Genomic DNA, 26,703 nt, shown 5'->3' with positions numbered 1-26,703 from the left:
GTACCAATAACAAAAGCTTTTCTCCTCAACTGTATCTGTTTCCTCTGCCTCTTTCCAGCAAAATCTCTGACACATTGTATTCTCTCAACTGGCCTTTTCATGAATCTCTGCTTTGGGAAGACAGTTCAGTTTTTCTTCAGGCTGAAGAAATAACTACAAATGAGTGTGGAATTTTCTGGCACTTCAAGTTGCATTTAATATGTTCAGCTGAGCTGTTCTTATTTTGATTCAAACTGTAGGTTCTTAAGGGACGCAAATATTGTTATGAAAAGCTAGTGAGGCAGAAGGCCCTTCATCTGCCAAGTCTGAGGTATGAAATGGGGAGATATATTCTAAAGGAGGTCCTTTTGAAGATTTGAGTCATGTCGGCTGAACTTTTCAGCTGTACAGTTTTGCAGATTAAAGGGCAAGGGGATGTTTTAGACAGCACTTGTGCAAAGGCTGATCCTTCTTTAAGGAGAATAATGGCTTGCATCTGCATCTTGATGGGAGTTGAGGTGATTTGGAAGAAACTTGTCCTTATTGACTTGAACAACGAGACATTATCTTTCACTAAGAAGCTTTCTCAAATAATTTTAAATATTCTTCAGTTTATATCCTCTTGCCCCAGATCTGAAAATTCAGAAAATTTGGGTGCTTCAGAAATGGATTTAAGTTGTACAATGTAACCCCTTCTCCAAAAATAATTATCCTTTCCCTTAGTACCCTTTAATCAAAGCCACAAGGCAGCCTAGAAGAAGTCCATTCTCAAGATGCTTGTGGGAGTTTGGAAGCATTTCAAGATCCATCCCATAAGTAGGTTAACGAGAGACCTACTGCTAAGAGCGCAACTGCTATGAGACCATCTCAAGAAACTAGTGTCAGAGTGTAATGCTCCCAATTATCTGATAGTGGAATTTTCTCCAGTACCTGCCAAACTAGGCCTCCCTTCAACTCACCTGCTACAACTTTAGTGATAAACAATTCAATAGGAGGGGTTCAGTGTTGTTTAAAACAGAGGTCCCACTTGGGGGTACTCACAGATCAGAGAGCATTTGACAAAGGGGGTGCCACCTCCCCTACACACCCAGCCACACACCAGCTGTCAATGTTAAGACAATGGACTGATCCAGGATTCTGGCCTGATCCGGGTTTTGACCTGATGAAATTCTGAAGGCACTTCCTAGCCTTATCAGGATTGCTCTCTTGCCTTCTTGCAGACAAGCAGTTAATCTTGGGATTAAGCCCTAACTTTAGGATTCCGGTGTGTCTCAGTCCTAGGCGGCCTTCCAATGAAGAAAGGAAAAACAGAACCAAAAAAAGAAAAAAATGAAGAGGAACCTAATTTCTGGAGGGTTGCCTCTATTCTGGCTAATGCCCTTCTTAGCCTGCTGGCAACTCTCTCCGAGCTCCCCAAAGCCACTAGCTTTGCTCACTAAATGAGGCTTCGCTTCCTAGCTTCAGGCACATGAATCCTGCTTAGCTCCATATAAATTCAGCCCTGGGGCTCTGACACCTCACCGCCTCAGTGTTCCTCTTCTGCTGCTGCCTCTGCTGCAGCTAGCACAGCAGCAGGCTCTTCTCTCCTCTCCCCCGCACTCAGGGTGTCTTTTAAATCTCCCACGGCGGTGCCCGGAGCTGACATCATCAGCCCGGCACCACTCAGCTTGATTGACAGCTGGGTCTTAAACTGCGGCAGCGGCGCCAGATGTCGTCTTGGCTTTGCCATTTCCTGCACAGGAGGTAAGTTAGGGGCTTGCTCAGCCCATTCGGAGTTCTTGGGGTTGCTTGTGAGGTCTCTCAGGCCCCTTTCATTACACAGAGTCAGAAAGAGAATCCTGAATGACTTGGTCCCCAGTTAAATGGTCCCCAGTTAAATGATTAACTGGCTCTTGTTATCCTCCTGATACACTCACACTCTAACCAAACACAACAAACTCTGTTCAGGAAATTCTAAATAGATGTTTCCCTTTGACTGCTTATACAAAAGGCCACTACTGAACATAATAGATTGCTATTGGATTTAAGAAGTTGCCACTACAACCTTTGGAAAAACAGACATTTTAGGAGCCAGGTTCAAATCTGTAAATTATATGCTATAATTCTCTTCTTAGGCCTGAGCGTCTGTCACAGCAGTTATCTTTTAAAACAGCCCCCACTTTTCGGTATGGGCTGCAACAGTTTATGTAACTTGTCAGCAGGACACTGATGTGTTAACACAATGTCACCAGTTTGTAACCTCTGTTAGATTTGGGATTTTCTGGTAGAGTGCACACATAGATTCATAGATTCATAGGTTCTAGGGTAGGAAGGGACTTCAATATATCATCGAGTCCGACCCCCTGCATAGGCAGGAAAGAGTGCTGGGTCTAGATGACCCCAGTTAGATGCCTATCTAACCTCCTCTTGAAGACCCCCAGGGTAGGGGAGAGCACCACCTCCCTTGGGAGCCCATTCCAGACCTCGGCCATCTAACTGTGAAGAAGTTCTTCCTAATGTCTAGTCTAAATCTGCTCTCTGCTACCTTGTGGCCATTATTTCTTGTAACCCCCGGGGGCGCCTTGGTGAATAAAACCTCACCGATTCCCTTCTGTGCCCCCGTGATGAACTTATAGGCAGCCACAAGATCACCTCTCAACCTTCTCTTGCGGAGGCTGAAGAGGTCCAGGTGCCCTAGTCTCTCCTCATAGGGCCTGGCCTGCAAGCCCTTAACCATACGAGTGGCCCTTCTCTCGACCCTCTCCAGGTTATCCACATCTCTCCTGAAGTGTGGCGCCCAAAATTGAACACAGTGTTCCAACTGCGGTCTGACCAGTGCCCGATAGAGGGGGAGTATCACCTCTTTAGATCTGTTCGTCATGCATCTGCTGATGCGCGATAAAGTGCCATTAGCTTTTCTGATGGCTTTGTCACACTGACGACTCATGTTCATCTTGGAGTCCACTAGGACTCCAAGATCCCTCTCCGCTTCCGTTCCACCAAGCAGGTCATTTCCTAGGCAGTAGGTATGCTGGACATTTTTCCTCCCTAGGTGCAGCACTTTGCATTTCTCCTTGTTGAATTGCATTCTGTTGTTTTCTGCCCATTTGTCCAACCTGTCCAGGTCTGCTTGTAATTGTTCCCTGCCCTCCAGCGTGTCTACTTCTCCCCACATTTTTGTGTCATCCGCAGACTTGGACAGAGTACACTTCACTCCCTCGTCCAAGTCGCTGATGAAGATATTGAAGAGTATCGGTCCTAGGACCGAGCCCTGCGGGACCCCACTGCCCACACCCTTCCAGTTCGATACCGACCCATCCACTACGACTCTCTGGGTGCGACCCTCTAGCCAATTCGCCACCCACTGGACTGTGTAGTCATCCAAGTCACAGCCTCTTAATTTGTTCACCAGTATGGTGTGGGATACCATATCGAAGGACTTCCTGAAGTCTAAGTATATGACGTCAACCCCTATTCCTGCGTCCAGGCGTTTTGTAACCTGGTTGTAAAAAGAGACTAGATTAGTCAGGCATGATCTACCTGCTACAAACCCGTGCTGGTTTCCCCTCAGCATAATTTTTCCTGCCGGGCTCTCGCAAATGTGACATATATCTTTTGTTATTAAAAGCAGCTGTCTGCAAAAAAGTTGGCACTATTAACTTGAAATTTAATAGGTAGGAAAGAGTTTGGGTAAAAATAACGCATTGGCCTTCCAGATCACAAGTTTTTTAACCTTACATTTTACCACATCTTGAACAGCACTAAAAAATTCCATTGACTGTTGTATGCGCAGTCCAACAATTCAAGGCTCTTAGGAAGGGACTGACCCTGACTCCAAGATCCCTTTCCGCCTCTGTGCTCACAAGGGGGGAGCTCCCCAGCTTGTATGTATGTGGTGGATTCCTTCTCCCCAGGTGCAGCACCCTGCATTTATCTACATTGAAGCCCATCCTATTACCATCCACCCACTTCATTAGTCTGTCTAAATCTAATTGCAGCCTCTCTCTCCCTTCGAGCGTGCCTACCTCTCCCCACATCTTGGTGTCATTGGCAAATTTGGATAACGTGTTTTCCACCCCCTCGTCCAATTCGCTTATGAAGATGTTGAACAGTGTAGGTCCCAGGACCGACCGTTTTTCCCTTTGTTAGAAGGAAAGTTGAGATGGGGATTGTCCCTCGCTGTATATGTACAATAACTAGCACAGTAGGATCCCTATCTCAGCTGGGACCTGTGAACCTAACTGCAGTTTTAGTCAGTGATTATTGCATGTATTTACATAGTTTCAGCCTGTACATCCTTTTCAGGAGAGTAATACATAACTTGGAAATGGATAAGGGAAAAGGTTGTCTGGATGACTTCTAGTCATACTTTCATCTCTGAACAACTGTCCTTCCACATTCCCCCAGAATTATGTGGACCTCTGAAGACTTCTGTATATTAAACATGCAGCATGAATTCCCATGATCTTTCCTTTGGTTTCTGAGCTTGGTGATGGGTAATATTTTATTTAATTTTATGAAAAGTAGAAAAGCTTCCTAGTTTTTGCAAAGTTTAAAAAAACCCTCTTGCATAAAAGAGGACTGAATAAGATATAGTGTTTTTCCCTTTGTCAGAAGGAAAGGATTTTTTTAAAATTCAGTAGCTGCATATCTGATCAGGATGGCTTGAGTGACCCATTTGGATGAAAGAGAAGAAATTAGTTTTTTAACTTGTTTCTTGATTTTAAAAATTGTTTTGCCTTTGCGTTTTGGATGGCTTCCCTTTTTCTTTAAAATGGGAAATAAAAGCCCACTCAGTTCTTCTGCTATCTCTGAACTGCTTTGGTTACCATGGAAATAGACCCTAGTTAATCTCTGTCATAAACGAAGAGCAATTTTCATGTACATACAGAACTTTGATTATTCAAATTGCATAATGTATGTTCAAATAAATTGTAATGAGTGATATCTCCTGGCCTGCACTCTGTTATTATCTCTTAGTTTAGTCATTAAAAATAGCTTACAATAAAAACACAAGTCTGTCTTCATCAGCACTGCCTGATTATTAAACTCTTTTAAAAGAACTTTGCATGCTTGTCTTCCTAAGGATGCATTTTAGTGCTGTCCTTGACCTGCTGAAAGCTGAGAACATTCATTCTTTCTCTCCCTCTTTTTTTGCATCCATTCAGCTCTGGTTATATTTGAAAGATACAGGTAGGAAAAGTTTGAATGACATAATAGAAGAGCTTTAGACACAAATTTCTAAAGACCTTTGTCACTGGCTTGATGCACTGTGTGTCAGGGAAACAGAACCAAAAGGATTCTGAAAGAATCTAAACAACATCAAACATATGGCTCTCATCCATTGCTTTAGCTGTCAGTGGGTCTCACACATGGCTGCTTGTATTGGCTGGTAGCAAGGAGACATGTGGTGTTTGGAAAAATCCTGCGCATTTCACTGTACTCTGACCAGCAAAAGGTTCATAAGGATGCATCTAGATGGTATGCAGCAGAGAATCCCTCCTGATTTTCCAAATCAGTGTTGATCTTCATAAAAGTATGAATGGATGGGGCTTGATAAGCAGTCAATTGCTCCACCAATTGAGGGAGGGTAATCCTCTCCCTCTGTGTACTTGTTGACACCTTAATGTTTCATTTCAGTTCATAAGGGGCTTTTTAACACTTCGGTAGATAATCATGGCATCTGAATCATTGATCAGTTTTGTGTCTTCGTTGTACGTGATGCAGTTTGTCTTGTTATTAGAAGGCGAAGACATCGTAAGGGGAAATGAGTGCGTTCCTGACGATGCTGTTTCAGTCTCTTCCAGCAGCATCAGATGGAATTGTCTGTGTGTGAAGGCCTTGGAAGGACCTCTTTGCAAGAGGCAGTGCAGATGATAAATGACATCCTCATACAGGAGAGCCTCTTCCACCCCATGCCCCTGCATATTCCTTGTACCACCCCCTCCCACTACCATATGGCAAAGAGGTTTGGAAGTTGGTCAGGGCCTGTTTTGACCATGATACCCTGTTTTTGATATACTGGGACAGTGGTTTCTGTTTCAACCTATGGGCTAGAGTAGCTGGGGAGCTGCATTGCCCAACATCTTATTACTCTGGCATGGTGAACAAGGTATGAGCTTCATCTAGAAAAATGAAGAATTTGGCAATTCCTTTGTTAAAGGGATTCTCATTCATAGACAAATATGCAGTAAACAAGACTTTTTTAGGGAACAAGGTTGTGTTGCAGCAGTTTTGACACGACTGAAGGCTCAACTAAAAAGTAAAGAATGTTCGCCAAAGCTTTGCCTTGGACACACTTTTCTTTCACAATGCCCAACCGGAACAAAGGAAAACCCACATATACCACAGCTGTTTATGTAACAGTATTGTGAAATCTGCAAACTATACAAGATATTGTCAACTCTATTAATGATTGAAATGATCTTCCAAATTACCTTTTATTCCCTTCACTATTTTCTGGTAACCTGTTAAGAAGTCCATAATAATATACTCCTAAAATACTGTTAACATTGGCTAGGAAACACAAAAACCATGAACATATTTAAAAGCAATTTTTTCCTATCACCCAACTAAATTACTTCTTTGTATGCTCCTCTCTTCATTGAGGAGCATATCTCAGCCCTAATGGCACTGCAGAAAGAGTGAGACATCCAGGTAGTATCTGATTTTTTTTTCAAAAGCGTTAGCTACACAATTGCCTGTATATATATTTTGCTTAAATGACTAATTATTACTAGTCACAAGCATTTTGCACCAAGGGCTATTTCACATGCAGTTTGCTTATGTAATTATGCTAATTATGTAGGCAAAATAAGTGTCAGAGTATTGGACTGATTAGTTGACATAAGAGAGAAGAATCAGACCCTGTACATGCATTTTTCACCTGAAAATTTTGCAAACCTCATCTTAAATGTATGGGTGGGCTCACACATAGAACCTAGGCTAAGTATGGATGTTACACTTAACATTCATTAAGCAGGAAGAAAGTCATGTAAAGCTGTAAATGAACAGATGTTCAAGGAATTTAAAGCATTTAAGAAAAGGTGGATCCTGCTCTAAGTTAACCCTCGATGGATGTGATATTAAACTAAAGCGCTTTTAGGTTAGACCACTTTTTTGAACATCTGTACCACATCCATCACACTTCAGTGTAGGTTGCATTCTGCCACCATCCCAGGGGCCCCTTGCTGGGAGGCTTGCTAGCCTCTGCCAGTGCTCATCTGCTCTGGGCAAGCACCAGTCCACCCCACCCCCAGACTATCACAGAGAGGAGGCAAAAAAAGCTCCATCTCCTCCCTGTGCACCCAGGTTGGGGGTGGGGGTGGGGATCCCCCTCAAGTTTGTGGACTCGAGTCTTGGTGGGGGCCAGGCCAGGTCCATGCAGCAGAGAGGCTCTGTTCCCCCCCGGTCCCAATTCATGGTATGGTGAAAAGCCAGGCCAGGTAGCCCTGTGTTGCAGCTTCTGGCTGCCATTGTCAGAAGACTTATGCTCGGGGGTGTGGGGGAAGAGAGGCCTCCCACCATATGGGCCCTCCCATAGCTTACTGACTAGGGTCCTGAGGGAGGCTTGGGCAAATACACATGGCAGAAGGCTCCCTTCCCTGCCCCCCCCCAGTTTCTTAATAGCTGCAGCCAGGAGCTGCAGCACAGGGTGGCCCTGACCAGCTTTTTTCCACACTGGGAACTGGGGTGGGTGGGGGGAAGGAGACCCCCTGCCACTAGGGCCCCCCTACACACACAGCTTGCTGGCTGGGGTCTCAGGGGTAGGGAGGGTCCAGGCTGGGTCCACACAGCAGGGAGCTACCTTACACGTGATGGTGAGGTGATGCTGGAGTGTCCTAATTAGAACATGGAGCAGACTTGATTGATTGAGTCTCCTCCGATGCATTCTAATTAGAACACAAACAAGCACCCTCTATAGGCATCCTCCTTCTCAGATTTATAGCACTTTAAGTAAAGTGCAATAGTTAGAGCACTTCCACCAGGGGCTTTTTGAATGTCTGTACTTAGCCCTAATGTCTAGTGGCTTGGTATGAAATTGGAATACTGTACTGGAGGGAAGAGATATCCAGTACTTTAAACAGAAATACATTTTCTGAAGTGCAGGGGATATTGGGAGTGTTTGGGGGATTTTGAAATCTTCTGTTGCCAGTGTGCAAGACTCAGCTTTGTTCACTCACACCTTGACCTTGCTCCAATTCAAACTTTATTTTAACTTTAACAAGGCAGGATCATACTCTTTTAAAACATGAATAACTGATCTTCTTTCACAAAGGCTTCATGCTCCCCTTTTTGGATGAAAACAGTCTGAGTATAGCTGAAAGCAGAGTCGGTATTATTTTTAACCAAAGAACAGTGGAATATTTTATCCTACTTCTGTTTGAGACCTGCTTTATATTTTCAGAGAGTCTAGATTTTGCCTCCTCTTTCTAATCCAAGGATATTCAGGGGTCTTTCTTGTTCAGAAAGAAATAATTGGACATAACAGTGGGGGTCTACTACAGACCTTCCAACCAAGGGGAAGAGCTGGACCATGAATTCTTGGGTCACCTTGAGGAGGCACTTAAGGCAAGGGATGTAGTTGTCATGGGTGATCTAAATTACCCGGACATCTGCTGAGAGGAGCAGTCAGCCATGTCTAACTGCAGATTCCTGTCTCAATCAGTCCTACCAGGGGGAATGCCCTGCTGGACCTGGTCCTGGCCACAGGCGATGACCTGGTGAGGGGGCTCCAGGTCCTCAACCACCTGGGCGATAGTGATCATCACTTGCTGGAATTCACCATCCAGCGCAGGGTGCCAAGGGCCTGCAGCAAGGCAGTAGCCTTAGACTTCAACAAGGCCAACTTCAGTGAGCTGAGGTGATTAGTGGGGGAGGCACTAGGGTCCTCGAGAGTAGGGGAACTGGGTGCCCAAGGTGAGTGATCGTTCCTTAAGGAGACGATACTCAGAGCCCAAGGGGTGACAATCCCAACAAGAAGCAAAGGGGACAAGAGTGCCCATAAGCCCCCCTGGCTCACCAAGGGCATTAATGAATGCCTGATTGCCAAAAAGGAGGCGTACACCCAGTGGAAGAGAGGGGCTATCACCAAAGAGGAGTATACCTCCACCGCTCGGGTCTGTAGTGGGGCTGTTAGGAAAGCTAAGGCAGATACAGAACTAGGGCTAGCATCAAGGATAACAAAAAGTCCTTTTTTAAATGCATAGGGAGAATGAAGAAGGCCCCAGGTACCCCTGCAGGATATGCTTGGCAATCTGGTGGTCGCACCAGAAGAGAAAGCAGACCTCTTTAACAATTTCTTTGCCTCTATTTTCTTGTGCAGGGACTGGGACTCCCCTACTGAGATTCAGGATGGACTTGGGAGAAACTCTGCCAAGCCTAGGGTCAGGGAGGACCGGGTTAGAGAGCTTCTGGAGGGGCTGGATGTGTTCAAATCAGCAGGTCCAGATGCTCTCCACCCCAGGGTGTTGAGGGAATTGGCAGGAGTTATCGCGGGGCCCCTGGCATGGCTTTACGAGCACTTACGGTGCTCTGGCCAGGTGCCGGATGACTGGAAGAGGGCCAATGTGGTCCCCATCTTTAAAAACAGGAAGATGGAGAACCTGGGAAACTATAGGCCCGTTAGTCTTACTTCAATGCTGGGGAAGCTCTTTGAGAAGATTATCAAGGAGCACATCTGTGATGGGCCAGCAGCAGGGATGATGCTGAAGGGCAACCAGCATGGTTTCATTAGGGACAGGTCCTGTCAGACCAACCTGATTGCCTTCTACGATCAGGTCACAAAATCACTGGATGCAGGTGTCGCAGTGGATGTAGTCTTTCTGGACTTCATCGAGGCCTTTTTCACTGTCTCCCACCCCATTCTAATTAAAAAACTACGTGACTGTGGCATTGATGCCTACACTGTCAGATGGATTGCAAATTGACTGAGGGTTTGTACTCAGAGAGTGATGGTGGACGGGTCATTTTTAACCTGAAGGGAAGTGGGCAGTGGTGTCCCCCAGGGCTTGGTCCTTGGGCCCGCACTGTTCAATTTCTTTATTAGCGACTTGGACGATGGGGTGAAGAGCAGCCTGTTTAAATTCTCAGATGACACCAAGATTTGGGGTGAGGTGGGTACGTTAGAAGGGAAGGACAGATTATAGCAGGACCTGGACAGGGTACAGGGGTGGGCAAATGAAAATAGGATACTGACAAGTGCAGGGTGCTGCACTTGGGCAGTAGGAACCAGCAGCATACCTACAGGCTGGGGAACTTCCTATTTGAAAGCACAGAGGCAGAAAGAGATCTTGGAATCATTATTGACTCCAAGATGAACATGGGCCAACAATGCGAGAACACAGTCAGTAAGGCTAACCGTACCTTGTCCTGCATCCACAGATGCATCACAAGCACAGCCAAGGAGGTGATCCTCGCCCTCTATGCCATACTGGTCAGACCGCAGTTGGAGTACTGTGTCCAGTTCTGGGCGCCGCACTTCAGGAGGGATGTGGACAGCATTGAGAGGGTCCAAAGGAGGACTGCTCGCATGATCTGGGGACAGCAGGGCAGACCCTGTGAGAAGAGGCTACAGGACCTTAACCTGTTCAGCCTTTGCAAGAGTAGGCTGAGGAGGGACCTGGTGGCCATCTATAAACTTACTAGTGGGGACCAGCAGGGTTTGGGAGAGATTTTGTTCCCCCGAGCGCCTCCCAGAGTAACAAGGAATAACGGCCATAAGCTGCTAGAGAGTAGGTTGAGACTAGACATTAGAAGGCACTACTTCACAGTCAGGGCGGCTAGGATCTGGAACCAACCTACAAGGGAAGTTTACCTGGCTGGGATCATTTGAGCCCAGTTTTCTCTCCTGCCCAGGGCAGAGGGTCAGACTAGAAGATCTACAAGGTCCTTTCCAACCCTACATCTATGAATCTATGAATGAAATTAAGTTTTAGTGGGATTTCTGCATTAGAACCTGCAGGAAATAATTTCTCAGGTAAAGCTATTTATTGAGCCAGGAGGCTATTTATCATTCACAATGATTATCTCTTATTTCAAACCATTGTAATTTTCCAGAGTAGCAGTATCCTTTTTTGAAGGCGTATGTCCACTTTAATCAGTTAAGATGAAGGCATAGTGGTAGAGGGCATCTAAAGAAACCATAAATAAATTTATTTCTGTGGTCAAGCATTTGTCATGCTGCGTATGAGCTTCTATGGGCCACCTCCGTGGAAGAGAAAGAATAGCTGCCATAGTAAGTGTTGGTTTCTTTTTTCTTCTGGACCAAAAGAGACTAACTCTGACCCAGGATCTGTCATGTGTTAATTATCCTTATTCTGGCCAACCAGCTGGTATGCTTTAATTACTTGCAGCATACAAAGTGTTTGTAACTGAGCCAACATGCAGAACAGAGGAGGGTTCCCTCTGCAAATATTCAAGTTCTGTTTGATAAAACAGCTCACTCCCTATTGTAAATTGCTTTAGGCAGCCTTGAAGTTTTCCAATGTGATCTTCTTTCTCCTTTGGTGGAAATAAACAAATTCTAATGGGAAAAGTATCAGCAAAGAATTTTTTCCTCTTTCTGGGTTGCAGTGAGCTGCTGATCGGCTATAGCAAAACTTTGTTTTAGCTCCAACAAGACAAAATGTTTTACTAATGCTACTGTTGTTATTACTTGTTGTTTATACCTACTGCCATAACTCCTAATTAATACATCCAGTATTAATGTTTAATGTTTAATTGTTGTACCAGGTCACAAACTTAAACACACTTGTCAACTCTTTCCACCTATCATTCTATCTTTGCTTTTGTTTGGTAAAGTCAATATGTGCCTGGGGAAATAGCTGACAGCATCTGGAAATGACACATTCAATTATATGAACCAGTTCCTTCAAGCTGATAGCAAACCAGTTGCTTCTGAAAAGCCCTACATAATACAACAAAGTTTGGGATGTCTGCAGAGTTTTCCTCCCCTGTGAAAACCCATTTCATGCCTTATCTGTTGAGAACATGAGATGTACCAGAGATCTCCAGCTTAATCGATACAGGTTCAGTGAAAGTACTATAATAAACCTATCCCAGTTGGATCAAAGGTGGGTTTTTTGGCATGCTGTTTTCTTATTGAAAGTAGTGTTAATTGTTATTAATCAGCTCTAAAATCAAGTTGAATGAGTTTTATGTCTCAAAATAAAATGCAAAGAAATGAAAATTGTTTTTGTGCAATACATTAGATTATTATATTTTAATAGGTAGAGAAAAACCTGGGTTGTTTTCAGAGCTGTTTATTCATTGTAAACTTGGGGTTTTGTATTCAGTGGTGTCTTTTGTCCAAAGATTTAAATAAATTATACCTTGAAACACCTTTTCTAGATAGGTTTTTACTATTACCATCCCCAAGTTAAATCACTAGCCCAACCTGATGGAGCAAATCACTAGAAAAGCTGTGAATATGTTGTTTAGAGAGATGTTGTTTAATATCTCATTTTAATACTCTATCTGCATTTGTTAGTTATTTTCCTCTTATTGTAAGCAGAAAGTAGGCATATGCATCTAATAAATAAATACCAAAAGTTCAGAGTTCCATTTTCTTTGCCTCTGTCCCTTGGCTTTAGCCTGTTATGTAAGAAAACGGTAAAGATATGGAGCATAATTGCTGTGAGAAATATGAGTAGAGACAGGAGTGACAATTTTTTTGCCCAGTCTGGCCACAGAAAGTGATTTAGAGCCATGACCAAACACAAGTGCATAGCTGGTGACTGCTTCAAAAATGGCCGATAGGGTGAAAATCTGACTCCTCATTGTATGAGGAGTCAGGTGAAGACATTTTGAAACAGAGCATCTTCTGGAACTTGTGTCTGCACTGCCTGCCAGTCTCGAGCTATTTTCAGAATGGGATGGCGGGGGGGAAGGGAGCAGAGGGAGTTCAGTCTGGGGGGTTTTCAGCCAACACTGGAGAGTAGGGCAGGTATATCAGAGCCCCCACCCCCCCTCCCATTTTAAAGACAGCAACAGACTGGCAGGGAGGAGCGGTCATTACTAGGGGAAACTGGCTGAAGGCTGGCAGCCAGCAGCTAGATTCCCCTCCCCCCTGGAACCAACAGTGAACATCTGTTTGTTTCAAGGGATCCTTGTAACTCAGAACTCTTCCTGCAAAGCATTTTTAGTTACAGTGGGGAGCTGCACTTCCGTCTGCATCCTGTGCTGCTGTTTCTTTACAGTGTTTTATTTACACCTTGAAAAACAAATTGGACATGTCCCACTGCTGCTAGTTGTCCCCAAATAGTACCCCTTCATGTACATTGTGGCATGTGGCAAGTTGCCCCAGGTGGGGTAGGGGAAGCTGGGGCCAGCACCTGAGCTGGCCCCAGCATCCTTACCTGGGGTCCTGGGAGCCTCCTGGGGCTCAAACAGTGGCAATCCAGGCACGCAGAGTCTGACTGACAGCTGGAGCAAGGCTCTGGCCAGCCAGGCCTTAGTTTCAGGTGATGCACACTGTCACTATGTGCACCACCCCACTTGTTTCTGGTACAGGTTTTTTTGACACCGGGATCTCTCTTTGTCCAAAAAATCTGGTGTGCTGCAAATTAGCAGTGTGGTGAACACCTGCATGTACAGCATATACAGTTTGCAGTGCCGGTGCCACAAACCGCATGTGCTTGTGGCCCCCATATTTTCTCTTTTACTGTTCTCATTGTGGCAGTATCTAAATATTTCTTCAAATAATGGAACATTGAATGTTGCACAAACTAATGAAAGCTGGCATCTCTTAAAAGAAGCAGGGTATAAATATAACCTAAACTATTTCAGAGACCCCATGGTCTGCTGGATATTGCTGAGAAGACATGAGTTCTATTTCTGTCTCTGCTACTGACCTCCTGTGTGGTGCTGGACAACTTGCCTCATGTGCCCAGCCTACTCTATATAATTATACTGGTGGAACTCTGGTTCTACCAATGAGACTGTGAGGATTGGTAGGACATGTATAGATTCCATGTGAAGGCCAAACCATTCTTTCTGTTGGCAGAATGACATCACCTCTCCAACAGAAAAAAGTCTTCTGCTATCACCCAACAGCTGGCAGCAGGCAAACAGAGATACACCTGCACCTTTTGCTGGCTACCACAGTTCCTTCAGCAGCTAGTGCCTTCGCAACATGCATTTCTCCCATGCCAGCACAACTGCTGTATAGTGACATTGTTTTGATGGGAACATGTTCTGGTGGCAGAAAGAGCCTAGTGTAGACAAGGCCTTTATGTCCCCCTTAGCTCCTGCCATGGATTTTACTATTTAAATAGACATCACTCTCCCCTCTATATGTAGGTACAGCACTTACCATATCAAGGCCCTGATTTTGATTGCTGCCTCTGGTTGCTTTTTGTAATGGAAATAATAGAGAGAAACCTGAAAGCTATACAAGTTTTAGAAAATGTCAAGTGCTATATGCATAATCCAAAACCCATTCAAGATGCTAGGAATCTTTCTTTTAGTCTGAATGGCTTCAAATCAGACACACATCGGTGCAATGTACTTTTTTATTTCTTTGCTAAAGAAATGTTTTCTTAACAAGAAAATCCCTAAGATTAGGAATATGTCAGACAGATAAAACCCAGGAGTGCTTTCCTCCAAAAGATTGAATTTGCTTTAATCTCTGTTAAGAATAAAATGTGTTGGTACAGCCAGGAAGAATAGCAAAATATTTTCTTTAAAAAATCTTCTTGGTAAACTGTAAACAGTATTCTAGTGAAGGATCTCTCTGGTAGGGAGTCTGTATTATCTGAACTTCTCTTTTATTTGTGTAAGATACAAGATACAATACAACATTATATGATAAATCCTCATGGGACTAGGGGAAAACTTCATTTATAGAGGGTATTCACTATAATAGGATTAGTTGTAATTATGACATAAAAAGCATAACAACAATAATGAAATCATTTCCTGCTGTTGGAAACAGGGTAAATTATAATAAGATGGGTTTATTATAATAAAGTTATTCTGTATTTGCATGAAAAAATAATTCTAATTTAGTAAAAAGTCAGGATCCTTTTGGAGATTGTTTCTTACTTGAAAATATCACTGTATGGCAATCACTTTTGATATAAAGATTACGACTCTGATCAGAGAAACACTGTAGGTTCAAATGTTTCAAGTCTGTTGTTCAAATCTGGGGCATGCAGAGGACTTCTTGCTATGGCACACTTACCAGGGGTGCATGTAAAGGAAGAACTATCTTCTGGGTAATGCATGGATTTGTTGTGTCCATATTGATTATAAATTCTGAAATACCGTCCTCCTCACATCACCTAGGCAACCCAACCTACTACCTACCACCAAAGGTTGGGTCCTTTAGATGATAAAAATTAACAATAATATTCAGTGGTTCCCCCCCAAAATTATGTTCATTACTAGGGCTGTGCGAAGCTTTGGTCCCTGATTCGATTTGGTGGAGATTTGGCCCAGTTCAGTGGCTGAATCTCCAAATCCAAATCGAATCAGAGGACCCTTTAATCTCTCCAAATCAAATCAGAACCCTCCGAATCGATTTGGAGACATTCAGAAAGATTTGGCAATTTGGAAATAGCCACAGCTTTAAATGTTTTTTCTACATACTTCTAGGTGGCAGGGGTTTGTGAGTGCTACAATGCTGGGGTGCATGGAGCATCCCACAGAAGCATGGGGGGCTCCCCAGCGCACTCGGCAGCAGACCCGGAAGTGAAACAGAAGCATGTCCAATCCATTTCCAGGTCCGCTGGGGAGCACCGGGGGGGCATGTCCCCCATGCCCCACCAGATCAGCGACTGGTGCCTCCTGGGTCTCGGGGAGGCACCCAGGGTCCCCCTGCAGCTGATTGCCAAGCTGGGGAGGTGCAGGGGGGCCCCCAGGGTGCTCCCCGGCAGAACCGTGTTCACCGGCAAGCTCGTGGAGGCCCCCCCCCACTCCTGTGCCCCAGCATCACAGTGATCATGAGCTGCATCTGTTACCTCAAGGTATGTAGAAAAAACTTTTAAAGCTGTATCTATGTCCAAATCGCTGATTCTCTGAATCAACATCGAATCTTCAGATTCAGATTTGGCCAAATTGAATCAGGGACAGTGATCAATTAATTGAATCAATTAATTGAATCACTATCCCTGATTCGGCTTGAATCCAAATCCAAATCAAATAGGGCCCACTTCGCACACCCCTACTCATTACTGCAGAGCCATGACCTATCTGGGTGTGGAAATATTTACTTTATTCCAGGTGCTTCCAACCCCTCCCCCATTTAACACGGTGAGAAAAGGCCCTTTGTCTTGGAATTGAGTATGAGGCATTGAAAGGGCAGGCATCTGCTATGGGTCCAGACCCAACCTAGGGTCAGCGTTGGAACTACAGCTGCTTCCTCCTCCCCTTTCCCCCCTGCACTTTTGGGTCTCCTGCCCCCTCTTCCACATCCAGCACACTTTCCTGCCTATGCAGGGGGTCAGACTAGATGATTTATTGAGGTCCCTTCTGACCCTAACATCTATGAATCTATGAATCTTCTGCCCACACCCCTCCCAACACTTACCCTTGCATTGGTGCTGGCAGGCTCTGTCCCCACACTAGCCTGGAACATGGAGCATGGCCCCAACCTAGTCCAATAGCACGGGCTGCAAGGGGCAGGGGAAGGGGGAAGATGGTGGGGAAGGGAGGGCAGTAAATCCACGATTGGGGGGAGGGGGCAGGCAGCAGGGTGCAAGTGGTGGGGGTGATGGACAGAAGGGGGCAAGCTGCTTGACCTCTACCCACTGCTCACCCCCACTGCCTGTTCCCATTGGCTCCCCTCCCACTGCCTGCCCCCCTGCCACTGCTTTCCCTGCTGCAGCAGTTGGGATGGATAAATTTAAGACAACTCTGCAATAATTAGAGTCTATACATGGAAAATTATAAGATAGTTGTAGATTTTTCACCTAGTGAATCTAATTAGTAGGGGTTGTTTTAAATTCAGGGTCATCTTGGATTCAGGTAAATGCAGTACTTTGAAAATTAGAAATAGGAAGTTTTCAGCTGCAAGGTAGTTAATAATCATTGAGACAATATTGTTTAGCCCATGGACAGACAGCTACTCTGTTCCAATGTGGTTTAGAATGGTATGGATTTACCACTGATTCATCCAGGACTAAATATGCCACTGCATAAATCTGCTTCAGAGTATGTATTATCTGTCTACGGTGTTTTTGTACTCCTAGTGAGTCAACTTTTCACAGCTTTTAAAAGTCTTATTTGTCCATATGGTTAGCCACAATTTTTTAAATTAACATTATGGTGTTTCAAATTCAATTTAACCTTGACAAAAGCTGTAATGACTCTCTTTATACAGGAAAACAAATTATGTATGGGATAGTTACCAAATCATATTTAACAAGGCAGGAAGTTTAAGGATGGGGTCTTCATGGAGAGTGGATCAAAACAGGAGAACAGATGTCTGATATGACCTTACCTCAATTATAAAATGCTGCTGTTAAAACAAAAGGGTCTTGGAAGCTTGTCAAGAGCTAACAGTTTTGCCATTTGGTGATCTTGGCTTCAGATGCATCTTCCTGGTCCAAATGGGCATAAGATAAAAGGATGAATAGCTTAAAGGACAAAGTGATCAGAGGAAATCAAAAGAAAAGATCCCAAAAGGAAAGTGTACTATTCTATTAACAGCAGACTAAGAAAATATGCATCTGTGGTTTTATTTTAAATTGGATGTTGTATTTAAAGAATGACCATAGCCTCTCAGCCTAACATTCTTACAGGAGAGGATGCTTAATTGAATAAACCCTTCAAAATTAGGGTCAGTTTTGTTGTTAAGGGACAGAAACTTCATTTCATTAATGTTACTACTGCTGTGCACTGCTTCACATTTATTTACTTGCTGTTAATGTCTGTTCAGTATAATTTGTTAGATTTGTGTGTTCATGAAATAGAGTATGAGATAAGTTCTCAGTGGGTGTGTCTACATCACTGTCTACGCATGCACACCATTTACGATGCAATAAATTAGTCTACTATGCAGTTAGCTACTACCTGCAAATACAGGTCGTAAACTGACCGTGCAGTGCATACTGCACAGTAGCACTTGTGTAAACACTGACCAGAAGCAGACTTGCTCCCGGTCAACCTAGGCAGCAGTGGGCCGCCATGGGACAAGGAGCTCTCTGTCCCTGGTCCTGGCACTGGTTAACTGAGGAGCTGGGAGCCTATCAGCACTGGAACTGGGGAGCTCTCTACTCCCTGTCCCAGCTCCCAGAGCAGAGCTGGCAGCTTCAGAGAGCAAGAGGAGGCTGGAAACCCAACCCCATCTGTCCCTCAGAGCAGCTCCACACCATGCTCAGGCCCATGCCCCAGCTGCTCCCCAGAGTAGCCACTTTGGTATGGTGTGGAGCTGCTGTTGGGGATAGATGGGATCTAGATTCTCAGCCCCTGCCCAATCCCTGGAGCAGCCAGCTCTGTGCCAAGCAGGGCAGCTGCTGGCAAGCTCTGTGCCCCTCCCCCACCTGGCAGAAGGCTCACCAGCAACTGCCCCACATCCAGGATAGCTCCCAGTGAACCCTGCCCGGCAGGGGGCTTGCTGGCAGCTGTGTCCCCCAATGGGTGCAGGGCCAAGAGAGTTCTGCCCACTGCAGGGGCAGCTCTGTCCTGGCCCAGTGTATATCGGGACCCCCCCCCCCATGTACATAGGGCCAGGAGAGCTGACATTGCAGCCAGCGGAGCTCTCCTGGCCCCATAGCCACTGGGACCAGCCCCATGCCCCTTGCCAGCCCCAAAGCTAGCACCCGAGGGAGCCTGGAGCTCCCCCTGGCGGCTGCAGGGGGCTAGAGCAGGTTGGAACAACCCTGTACTGTGCTGCTTCCGCTGGGAGCAAATCTGCTCCCAACAGGGAGCACATGTAGATGTGCTTCAGAGTAAGCCTGCTGTGAATTAATAGCACATGTAGACACACCCAGTGACATCTCTTAGATGAAAAATAAGGCTGAAATGTTCATAGACACATAGAGGATCTGAGCATTGTTCCATTTACTTTTATATGACTTGTACATCCAAATCTTCTGATAGCTTTGGAAACCCCAACCTAAATAGATGGTGTCTTAGTGCACAGAATTTTCTGTCAAAAGAACTGACTTCAAGTTGTGTTGCAGAGAGCCAGTGAAAATATCTGTTACTCTTGCATCTGTCATCTGGAAACATTGTCAAATTACCTGAGGGTCTGGAAGTAAGCATAATCCCTGCTGAAGTGTAACCCATATGTTGGACTGGTTCAAATAAAGAATTGTCTTTAATTCTGTTTTGGGAACATAGATAGAATGACTGGAGCTGGTGACTACACCACAAAGATATCTAGAGAAGACTGTCTCTGTCAAGAACCCACATCTCTGGAATACTTTTCATCTTAGTTTAATGATCTCTTCTGTGTCTCTTTGCACCAAGCTCTGAAAAGAAGTCTAGAGAAGACTCCAAGGGGAAAGGTGTTCTCAACCATGAGATATACCTCTGAAGCTATATCCTAGACCCAGAGTCTTGCTTTTTTCAAATTTAAATGCAAGACTTGGCATTTCATTCATAACTTTTCCTGACAGTAACATGGTTTTCCATGTGTCTCCCTCCTAATCATAAACTAGCAGGGAAGGAATTAAGATGAGTGGCAGTATCAGGTAGTGGATAGGGCACCTGTCTGCCCTGGATGTCAGGAGATCTGAGGTCTATTGCTGACTCTACAACAAATTGCCATGTAACCTTGGGTAAGTCACATCATCTCAGTGTGCCTGAGCTTTTCTTCCCTGCCTCTTGTCTAAACAACCTAGGCTTTCAAGACAGGGACTGCTGATTACTTTGTCTTCATGCAACATTTAGCACAATGGGACTGGATCAGGCTTTTAGGTGCTGCAGTAATGCAAATACCTGTGATGTTACTAGAGTAGTAGCAATAACAGAAAGGGACATCAGAGGATCTAGAATATAGATTCTTACAAGTTATAGAGGTTTGTTTGATAGGTGGGTGTTTTCTTCATTGCCAAAAAGGATGCATCTTTACTGTGACATAACCAGTATAAATGAATTATACTGCTATGTAGTCTTAGTGACAGCACTACATTGCAGCATTTCATTGAGATAAAACAGGTAAGATCAACTGTGAGAGGAGGTGTAACATTGACATTGCCTAGTTACCTGACACTAAAAACTACACAGCCTTGTTTCTACTAGACTTCAGAGCAGGATAGTGCATGTATGTTAGTTAATTCACTGCAAAAAAGTAAACAAAGAGACCCCATTTTACAGTGAGGACAGCTTTAAAAACCAGACAGCAGGCTAGAGAGAGACTTAAAGTAGCTCAAATATCCACCATCACGATGAGAATGATTTACAAAGTGGGGCACCAGGGATAGGAAATCTCACTCGAGGATTTAAACTCATCTTATTTCATTCACTAGCTTTCACCTGCTCTGCATTCATTTGCATGATTGCAAAACAGGTGGAAGCTAATGAATTGAAAACCCTAGTGAGTGACAGCCTCTACCTGATGGATAGAGCATGGCTGAGAGAAATAAGAGCTTAGGTTTTCCACACTGTCCTGAAAGTTTTGTCTTCGGGAGGGGCCGGCCATCTCTGTGGATGGGAGGATAGTTTAATACATCAGGTCCATGAGTGTTCAGAAATTATTGGACAAATTCTTGAAGGAAAAGGGCATCAGTAGCTATTGAGCACAGGAGTTAAGGATACAACCTCTGAATCAGAACTTTCTAAACCTTAAATGGTGGAGGCCGCAAGTGAGAGAGGAACAGGGGAAAAACCATGGCCATACCCAGTTCATGCTCCCTTTCAGCATCCACTCTCTGCTGCTGTGTGACACAGCCCTATTTGAAGTGCCATAAGATCACAGGCTTAGGCCTATCATGAACTACTTACAAGCCTCCCTTAATAAGGGAAGCCAATGGGGACACATCAACTGATTGCTTGGGACAAATAAAAAAAGAAAACAGGAATGGGTGTGAGAGTTACAGGTTCAAAACAAGGGATCCGGAAGGTGACACCAAGCCAAGCACATAGGCCAGTGCCCACTGCCTCCTGAATAGGTCAAGGGAGCCAGTGGACACTGACCAATGAAACTCAGCCCAGAGACATGAATGGAGGAGTGACAGGAAGACAGCCCCACACTCGCCCGGGTTCCTCCTGGCCAGAGCCTCCTTCTTGATCTTGTAGATGGGCAGCGAGGCCAGAGCCAAGAGGAGCTTCATGACACAGAATACTACATTCTGACCCAGTAAAGGGCAAGTCTTATGTTCTTAATTCTTGATGCTGAGGCAGAGTGCCAAATGATAATAAGTATTTATGGTGGAGCTACTTGTTTACTGGGGGCTAAAGTGAGCAAGCCTTATATTGCAATGCCTCTGATATGATTGATATGGTTTAGCATCAAGGTAGCAGCCTAAAGGCAGAATACCTTGTTTCCTTTCTGCCCAGTCCCCTGATAGTCCATTTCTTCTGTTGAATTTGTTATTTAAATGGCTACCAGATGACCTAGTATAAGATTATCTTCATTCTACAGTGCATGCACATCCATCTGGCCCAGTACTATAGAATGTAAATAGTGTACTGGTGTTTCAAATATTCTTAACAGATCAGTAACACTAACCAAAATGCTCATATCTTAGCATGAAAATCATAATAAAAACATATCTAAGCCCTGGATAATAGCTACTTTTGAAGTACAGTCAGTTTTAAAATTAATGACATGCGAAGCTGCTTGCTTAAGTGTAATCGTCCCTAAGCTCCTTCATTTTGCATATATGAATCTCTTAAAAGAAAAATCAAACTCCAAATATCTATGAGCATTTTTGGATATGCTGTCCTGTTTCATCAGGGCTAAAAGCAATGTGGCAGAGTTGATAAGGTGTTACTGCAGGGGTGTGAGCTCAAGCCCTGCTCTGGGCTTATGCCAGAGGCTACCCCCAGTTGACTCTGCTGTAAAAGTATCAGGTCAGAGAGACAAAAGCAGCCTGATGTGGTGCTGGCTACATCACCCCCTCGTGTGCATGAGCCACATTAGCCCAGTGAGCCATCAGGCTGAAAGAGAATTTCTTTCCCTCTTCAGGGAACCTTTAAAGTAAATGGATGATGAAGAAACAGATTGTATCTGCCATGTGGCCTACATTTTAGAGCTGCTTCTCTACAATTGCCTGTCTAACAATAATGGCATTCATTAGTGGGCTAGTTGTGTCCAATCACCACATCTGTATATTAGGCCTGTGCGAAACAGCTAGTATTTGCTTTGGAATTGGCCGATTCAGGGGACAGTGATTCGATTCAGTGATTTGAATCACTGTCCCAAATTGATTCAGCCGAATCTGATTCAGAGGTTCAGCTGCTGCCTGCTCTCCCAGCCCAGGAATGTCTGTCCCGCCCACCCCAGCTCCCGGCACTTTGAAAAAAAAGCCCCAACTCACTGGGTGCTGCTGAACAGAGGGGCAATCCCCACTGCTTCCCCACTCCCCATGCTGTGTGGGGGGCTCTGCACCAGCCCCCTGACCCCTCCCTCGCGCTCTCCCAACCCCCGCCCTCATGGCTGCCCCGCCCACCCCAGCTCTGGTCCTTTAAGAAAACAAAAAAACCCCGGTATCACTGGTTCCTGCCTGGTGGGGGGTGATCCCTGCTGCCCCCCACTGCCCTGCACCACATGGGGGGCTTTTCCACGAACCCCTCGAAGCCCTGAGGCTGCTGCAGGAGCTGGTGAGTTCAGGGTTTTTTTGTGGGGGAGGGAGGGTGTTCTTAAAGGGCTGCAGCTGGGGCAGGCGGGGCAGCCATTGGGAGGTTGGGGCAGCAGGCAGGGAGTGGGGTGGGCTAGGGGAGCAGGCAAGGGATGGGGGCTGGCAGGGGTTCACCCATGGTCCCCTTCCCACTCCTCCAGCCCCCCCTTCCCCGGCCCCTACTTACTGGCTCTGAATCTGGCTCCAGCTCCCTGCTGCAGCTAGCAGGGACTGCCCAAATTGTCAAAGCTCTCCAAATTTTTCTGAATTGATTTGGAGAGCCTTGAATTTATTCAGACCTTTTTATTAGTCCCTGATTTGATTCAGAATTGGAGATTCAGCCACTGAATTGGACCGAATCCCTTCTGAGTTGAATCAGCACTCAAAGCTTCTCACAGCCCTACTGTATATGCACATAAGATACTTATTTTGCTGTGTAGTTACATGAGGCTATTTCTAAAAACATGTCCCTGCACATGTGTCTCATGTACCTATCCTTGTAACAGCAAAAGTAACATGTAGTTATAAATGAAACAAGTTACTGTTTCATATTGTCAGCATGTCCGTCCTGGGAACCTGCTTTTCCTGCAATTGCCACCTGCCACGACTTGATCTTAACACAAATTCTGGGGAGGAAGAGTTGTTACACGCTGGTACCCGCAGGAAGGAACACACTGGCCAGATCTCTGGTTAATGGTGCTTTATTATCTACAGCCTGGTCTTACTTTCGTTGAGAACGCCAGGCAAAAAAGGGGAAATTGCGTGGATATGCCAAGGAACACCTTGGGAAATGATCACAGTCTGAAAACTAAATGTTATCTTACTCTCAGCTGCTAATCACCCACTTAGCGGTTAATTAACGTGGGAACCGGGGATTCCCTCTGGCCACGGCTTGAGTCTGTAAATGGAACGCAACTCTCTCCAGGACTCCTCGCTCGCTCCTCTTCTCTCTCTCTCTCTCTCTCTGTAAGTCCCAACCTCCTTGGAGCCGCAGCTTGTCGCCGTTTCCCTGCTCCGTGCCTGTGACTCACCCCTGGAGCCTGCTTCTCAGGTGGGTGGCGGCTTCACGGGCGCTGCAATCCCATCCTCCAGCTGCAGGAGGGGAGGGGAGTTTCACTCCCTGGCATTGCCTCTCAGTCTCACCAGATAGGACTCCTCGTCCCCACTTCTTCGCTCAGTGTGTGCCTGAAGGCGAACCTGGGAGATCTTCTCCGCCTCTTATTTCTCCTTCTGGGTCCTCATTGGCTTCCCGAGGCATTGTGTTTCCCGTTTCCCGGCTGTGTTAATCCTCATCAGCTGTTACCCCTTATTAGTAACAGGGTCGCAGCCGCGGCTCTGTTACACATATGAACCATGTTTATGCATAACTGGAGCTATCATGAAAATAATTTCCTACAAAGGCCACACCTTTATCTGAGCCAGGTCTTTTTCCATCTGTGATCCTGTTTCCTCTAGACTTTCTTTACAAAGGAAAGTAGAGGGATTTTTTATTTATGCATAACCTCACGTGTGGGTGTAAACCAATAACGTGTGCTAATATAACCCCTAATGTCACTGCTGCTGTTGGTATAAGAATGCTTTGGTATGTTTGCCATATGTCTTTTGGGAAGGATGTTTACACTTAACCAAAAAAGCTACTTTTCTACCAGTGTCCGAAGTGGGGAAAGGGAAGGTTGCATGTATACTGATGTATCTATATGACTGCTAACATTCTCCTATGAAGACAAGCCTCAGATCTTGATTCATCTGGAAGATTGTACTATCTCTTTCTACTGAAGTGGGATGGAGATACTATCAGTATATTGAGTATGTGGAATATTACAGTCTTTTTCCTCATATGCATGGACTAAAAGGTGTGATACAATAGAGCACTGCATGGAATGAAAAGGAGAGAGCATCTGACTATCCATCTTTGTTTGGAATTTGTCAAAAAGAATAAGTGAAGCCAACAAAAAGCCCACTGCCACAGCTAGTTGTCCTTCTGAAAAATTGAGCTTCTCTGTTGCTGACATTTATTTAATAGGCCAGCATTTGCCCCTTGGAGGTCTGTGTAGGTGTCTGAAGATGTGGAGCTTCCAAATCCTTGACCAGTCTACTGAAAGAAGATTGAAAGAGGAGCAGAAAGAGCAAGAAACTATGCACAAGCAATTAAATAATGACCTCATACTCAGTCCCTCATACAAGATAGCTGGCCCTGAAAACCAGAGGTCCATTTTGAGTTTAACTTTGGATTGGGGTGGAATGGATGGGGTCATTTATATCCCCCCTGAGAGCTTGTATAGCTTGTCAGGCCAACAAAATTAATACAGATGAATTGAAACCCCTTTGAAAGTGGAGGTATATTTATATTAGAGGTGCTAACAGCCCTCTTTTTACTGTCAGCATGGCTGATCTGCCACTGAGATAAATGAATTGCTGTGTGAGGGAGAAAATGCTAATTGATACGGATAGATCTGAGTCAAATTGGAGTGCTCCATGGCATATTGCTGCAAGCCTCTAAATCACTATCCAAAAGGGCAGCAAGATTACTATCCCACATCCATTTGAAAAAGTCAACGCTTTCAAATGATGCCTTGTCGGCAATTCTTATGCATCACCCATTTCCCAGTCATGTCTGTTTGCACTCTGATAAACTAGTCTGTTTCCCAGGGTGACAATATAACAGTTGCAGTGTATCTTCTTACTCGCTGTCCTGGTTAGCAAGTAGGAGAGGAAGGTATTCTGCTTTTTATAGGGCAAATGATGGAATCAAGCTTTTCTGGGGGGATACACAAAAGTCGCTCCCCGTCCAAGGCAGCAAAGTAGGTACATACAGAATCATCTTGTGGTGACTACTGCAGGCTCAGTGTTACAGTAGCTCAATTGGTTCTCTTATTGCTTGGTGCCCCCTTTGGTAGAGGAAATTGCTGCTGGCCAGGGCCCTGCATGGGTTGGGTGCTGAGCTAAGAAACATCACTGAGCTTTTTCACTGGGATGTATGTAGTTTCCAGAGTATCTGGCACTATCACAGAGCTCTGTGCCCTTCATTTTCAGGTGTATGAAAGAGGGACCAATGTGGACCAGTTTGTGACCCGGTTCCTGCTGAAGGAGACTGCCAACCAGATCCAGTCCCTGCTGAGCTCTGTGGAGAGTGCTGTTGACGCCATTGATGAACAAACCAATCAGATCAGGTTGGTAACATATTCGGACCGCTTGCATTCTGCAGCCTATTGCTGTTTTCATAAATTAATGTTTGCCTGATCTTTAACAAGATTTTTTGGCAGCCCTGGTGCTGGTGGGTGAATACTCATCAAGTCTGTCTGCATCTTGACCTTGTGATTTTTGTCTTTCTCAAACCCCTTTTACTTCATATTGAATGGGCAAGTGATTCAAGCTAGAGACAGAAAACAATGTTACAGCTTTTGTAAGTTGTCCAATTGTTTTCTGTATCCTTTAAAGCCCAGAAATTCTGAGGGATGCTCCTACATGGAGAACCACTAGCAAATCTGTCTACCACTAAACTCTCTGGACAATCCTTCCCAGAATTTGAAGACAGTCCAGCATGTACTGTTTCCCTTAGATGGCCATCACTGGGAAGGCTGGGTGTAGGTACTTACACTGCTTTAAAAACAGAGGATGTTATGCCCCAGAATGTGAAGCAGTTCTGCAGTTCAAGATAAAAATGTTGTAATTGGCACTCCCCATCCCCTGTATTGGAGCAAAATGAAAAAAGAGGGCTCAGTGAACCCTTTGTACCTCCACAATGAAAAGCCACAACCATGAGGGTTGCTTGCAGTTGAGCTGGGCAAGGTGGTTTGTTTTGGGGTTGCTGGAATGTGTGTGCTGCTTGGTTGTTGCTGAGGAGTGAGCTGGTTGCATTATTTCTTTGTCAAGGAAACAACGGCATCAAAACAATTAATAATATGTATATAACTGACTGGTGTTTGTGGATATGTGTAATGGGAATATAAGTCGCATACAAGATTTTGTGTGTCTTGTGTGTTTTATAGCTAAATTATGATTTAGAACAAGACCT

The 26,703-nt window shown here is 44.9% G+C and overlaps 1 protein-coding gene across 7 annotated transcripts in view; it reads left to right on the top strand.

Annotated features, from left to right (window-relative positions):
* Window positions 1–26,703, top strand: part of NECAB2 (N-terminal EF-hand calcium binding protein 2) — a 441,556-nt gene that overhangs the window by 275,035 nt on the left and 139,818 nt on the right. For all 7 annotated transcript variants that reach the window (XR_009455239.1, XM_059713747.1, XM_059713748.1 and 4 more), the window contains one exon: window positions 25,722–25,858. Coding sequence is in view for 6 of the 7 variants with exons in the window: in XM_059713747.1 (XP_059569730.1) it covers window positions 25,722–25,858 (137 nt within the window). In the remaining variant the exon portion in view is untranslated. The remainder of the gene's footprint in view (window positions 1–25,721; window positions 25,859–26,703) is intronic.

The sequence above is a fragment of the Alligator mississippiensis genome, chromosome 10 (assembly GCF_030867095.1).
Source record: "Alligator mississippiensis isolate rAllMis1 chromosome 10, rAllMis1, whole genome shotgun sequence".
In the NCBI taxonomy this organism is placed as follows: domain Eukaryota; kingdom Metazoa; phylum Chordata; order Crocodylia; family Alligatoridae; genus Alligator; species Alligator mississippiensis.
Note: the sequence above shows the minus strand (reverse complement) of the source record. Positions and strands in the feature narration are given on the sequence as shown.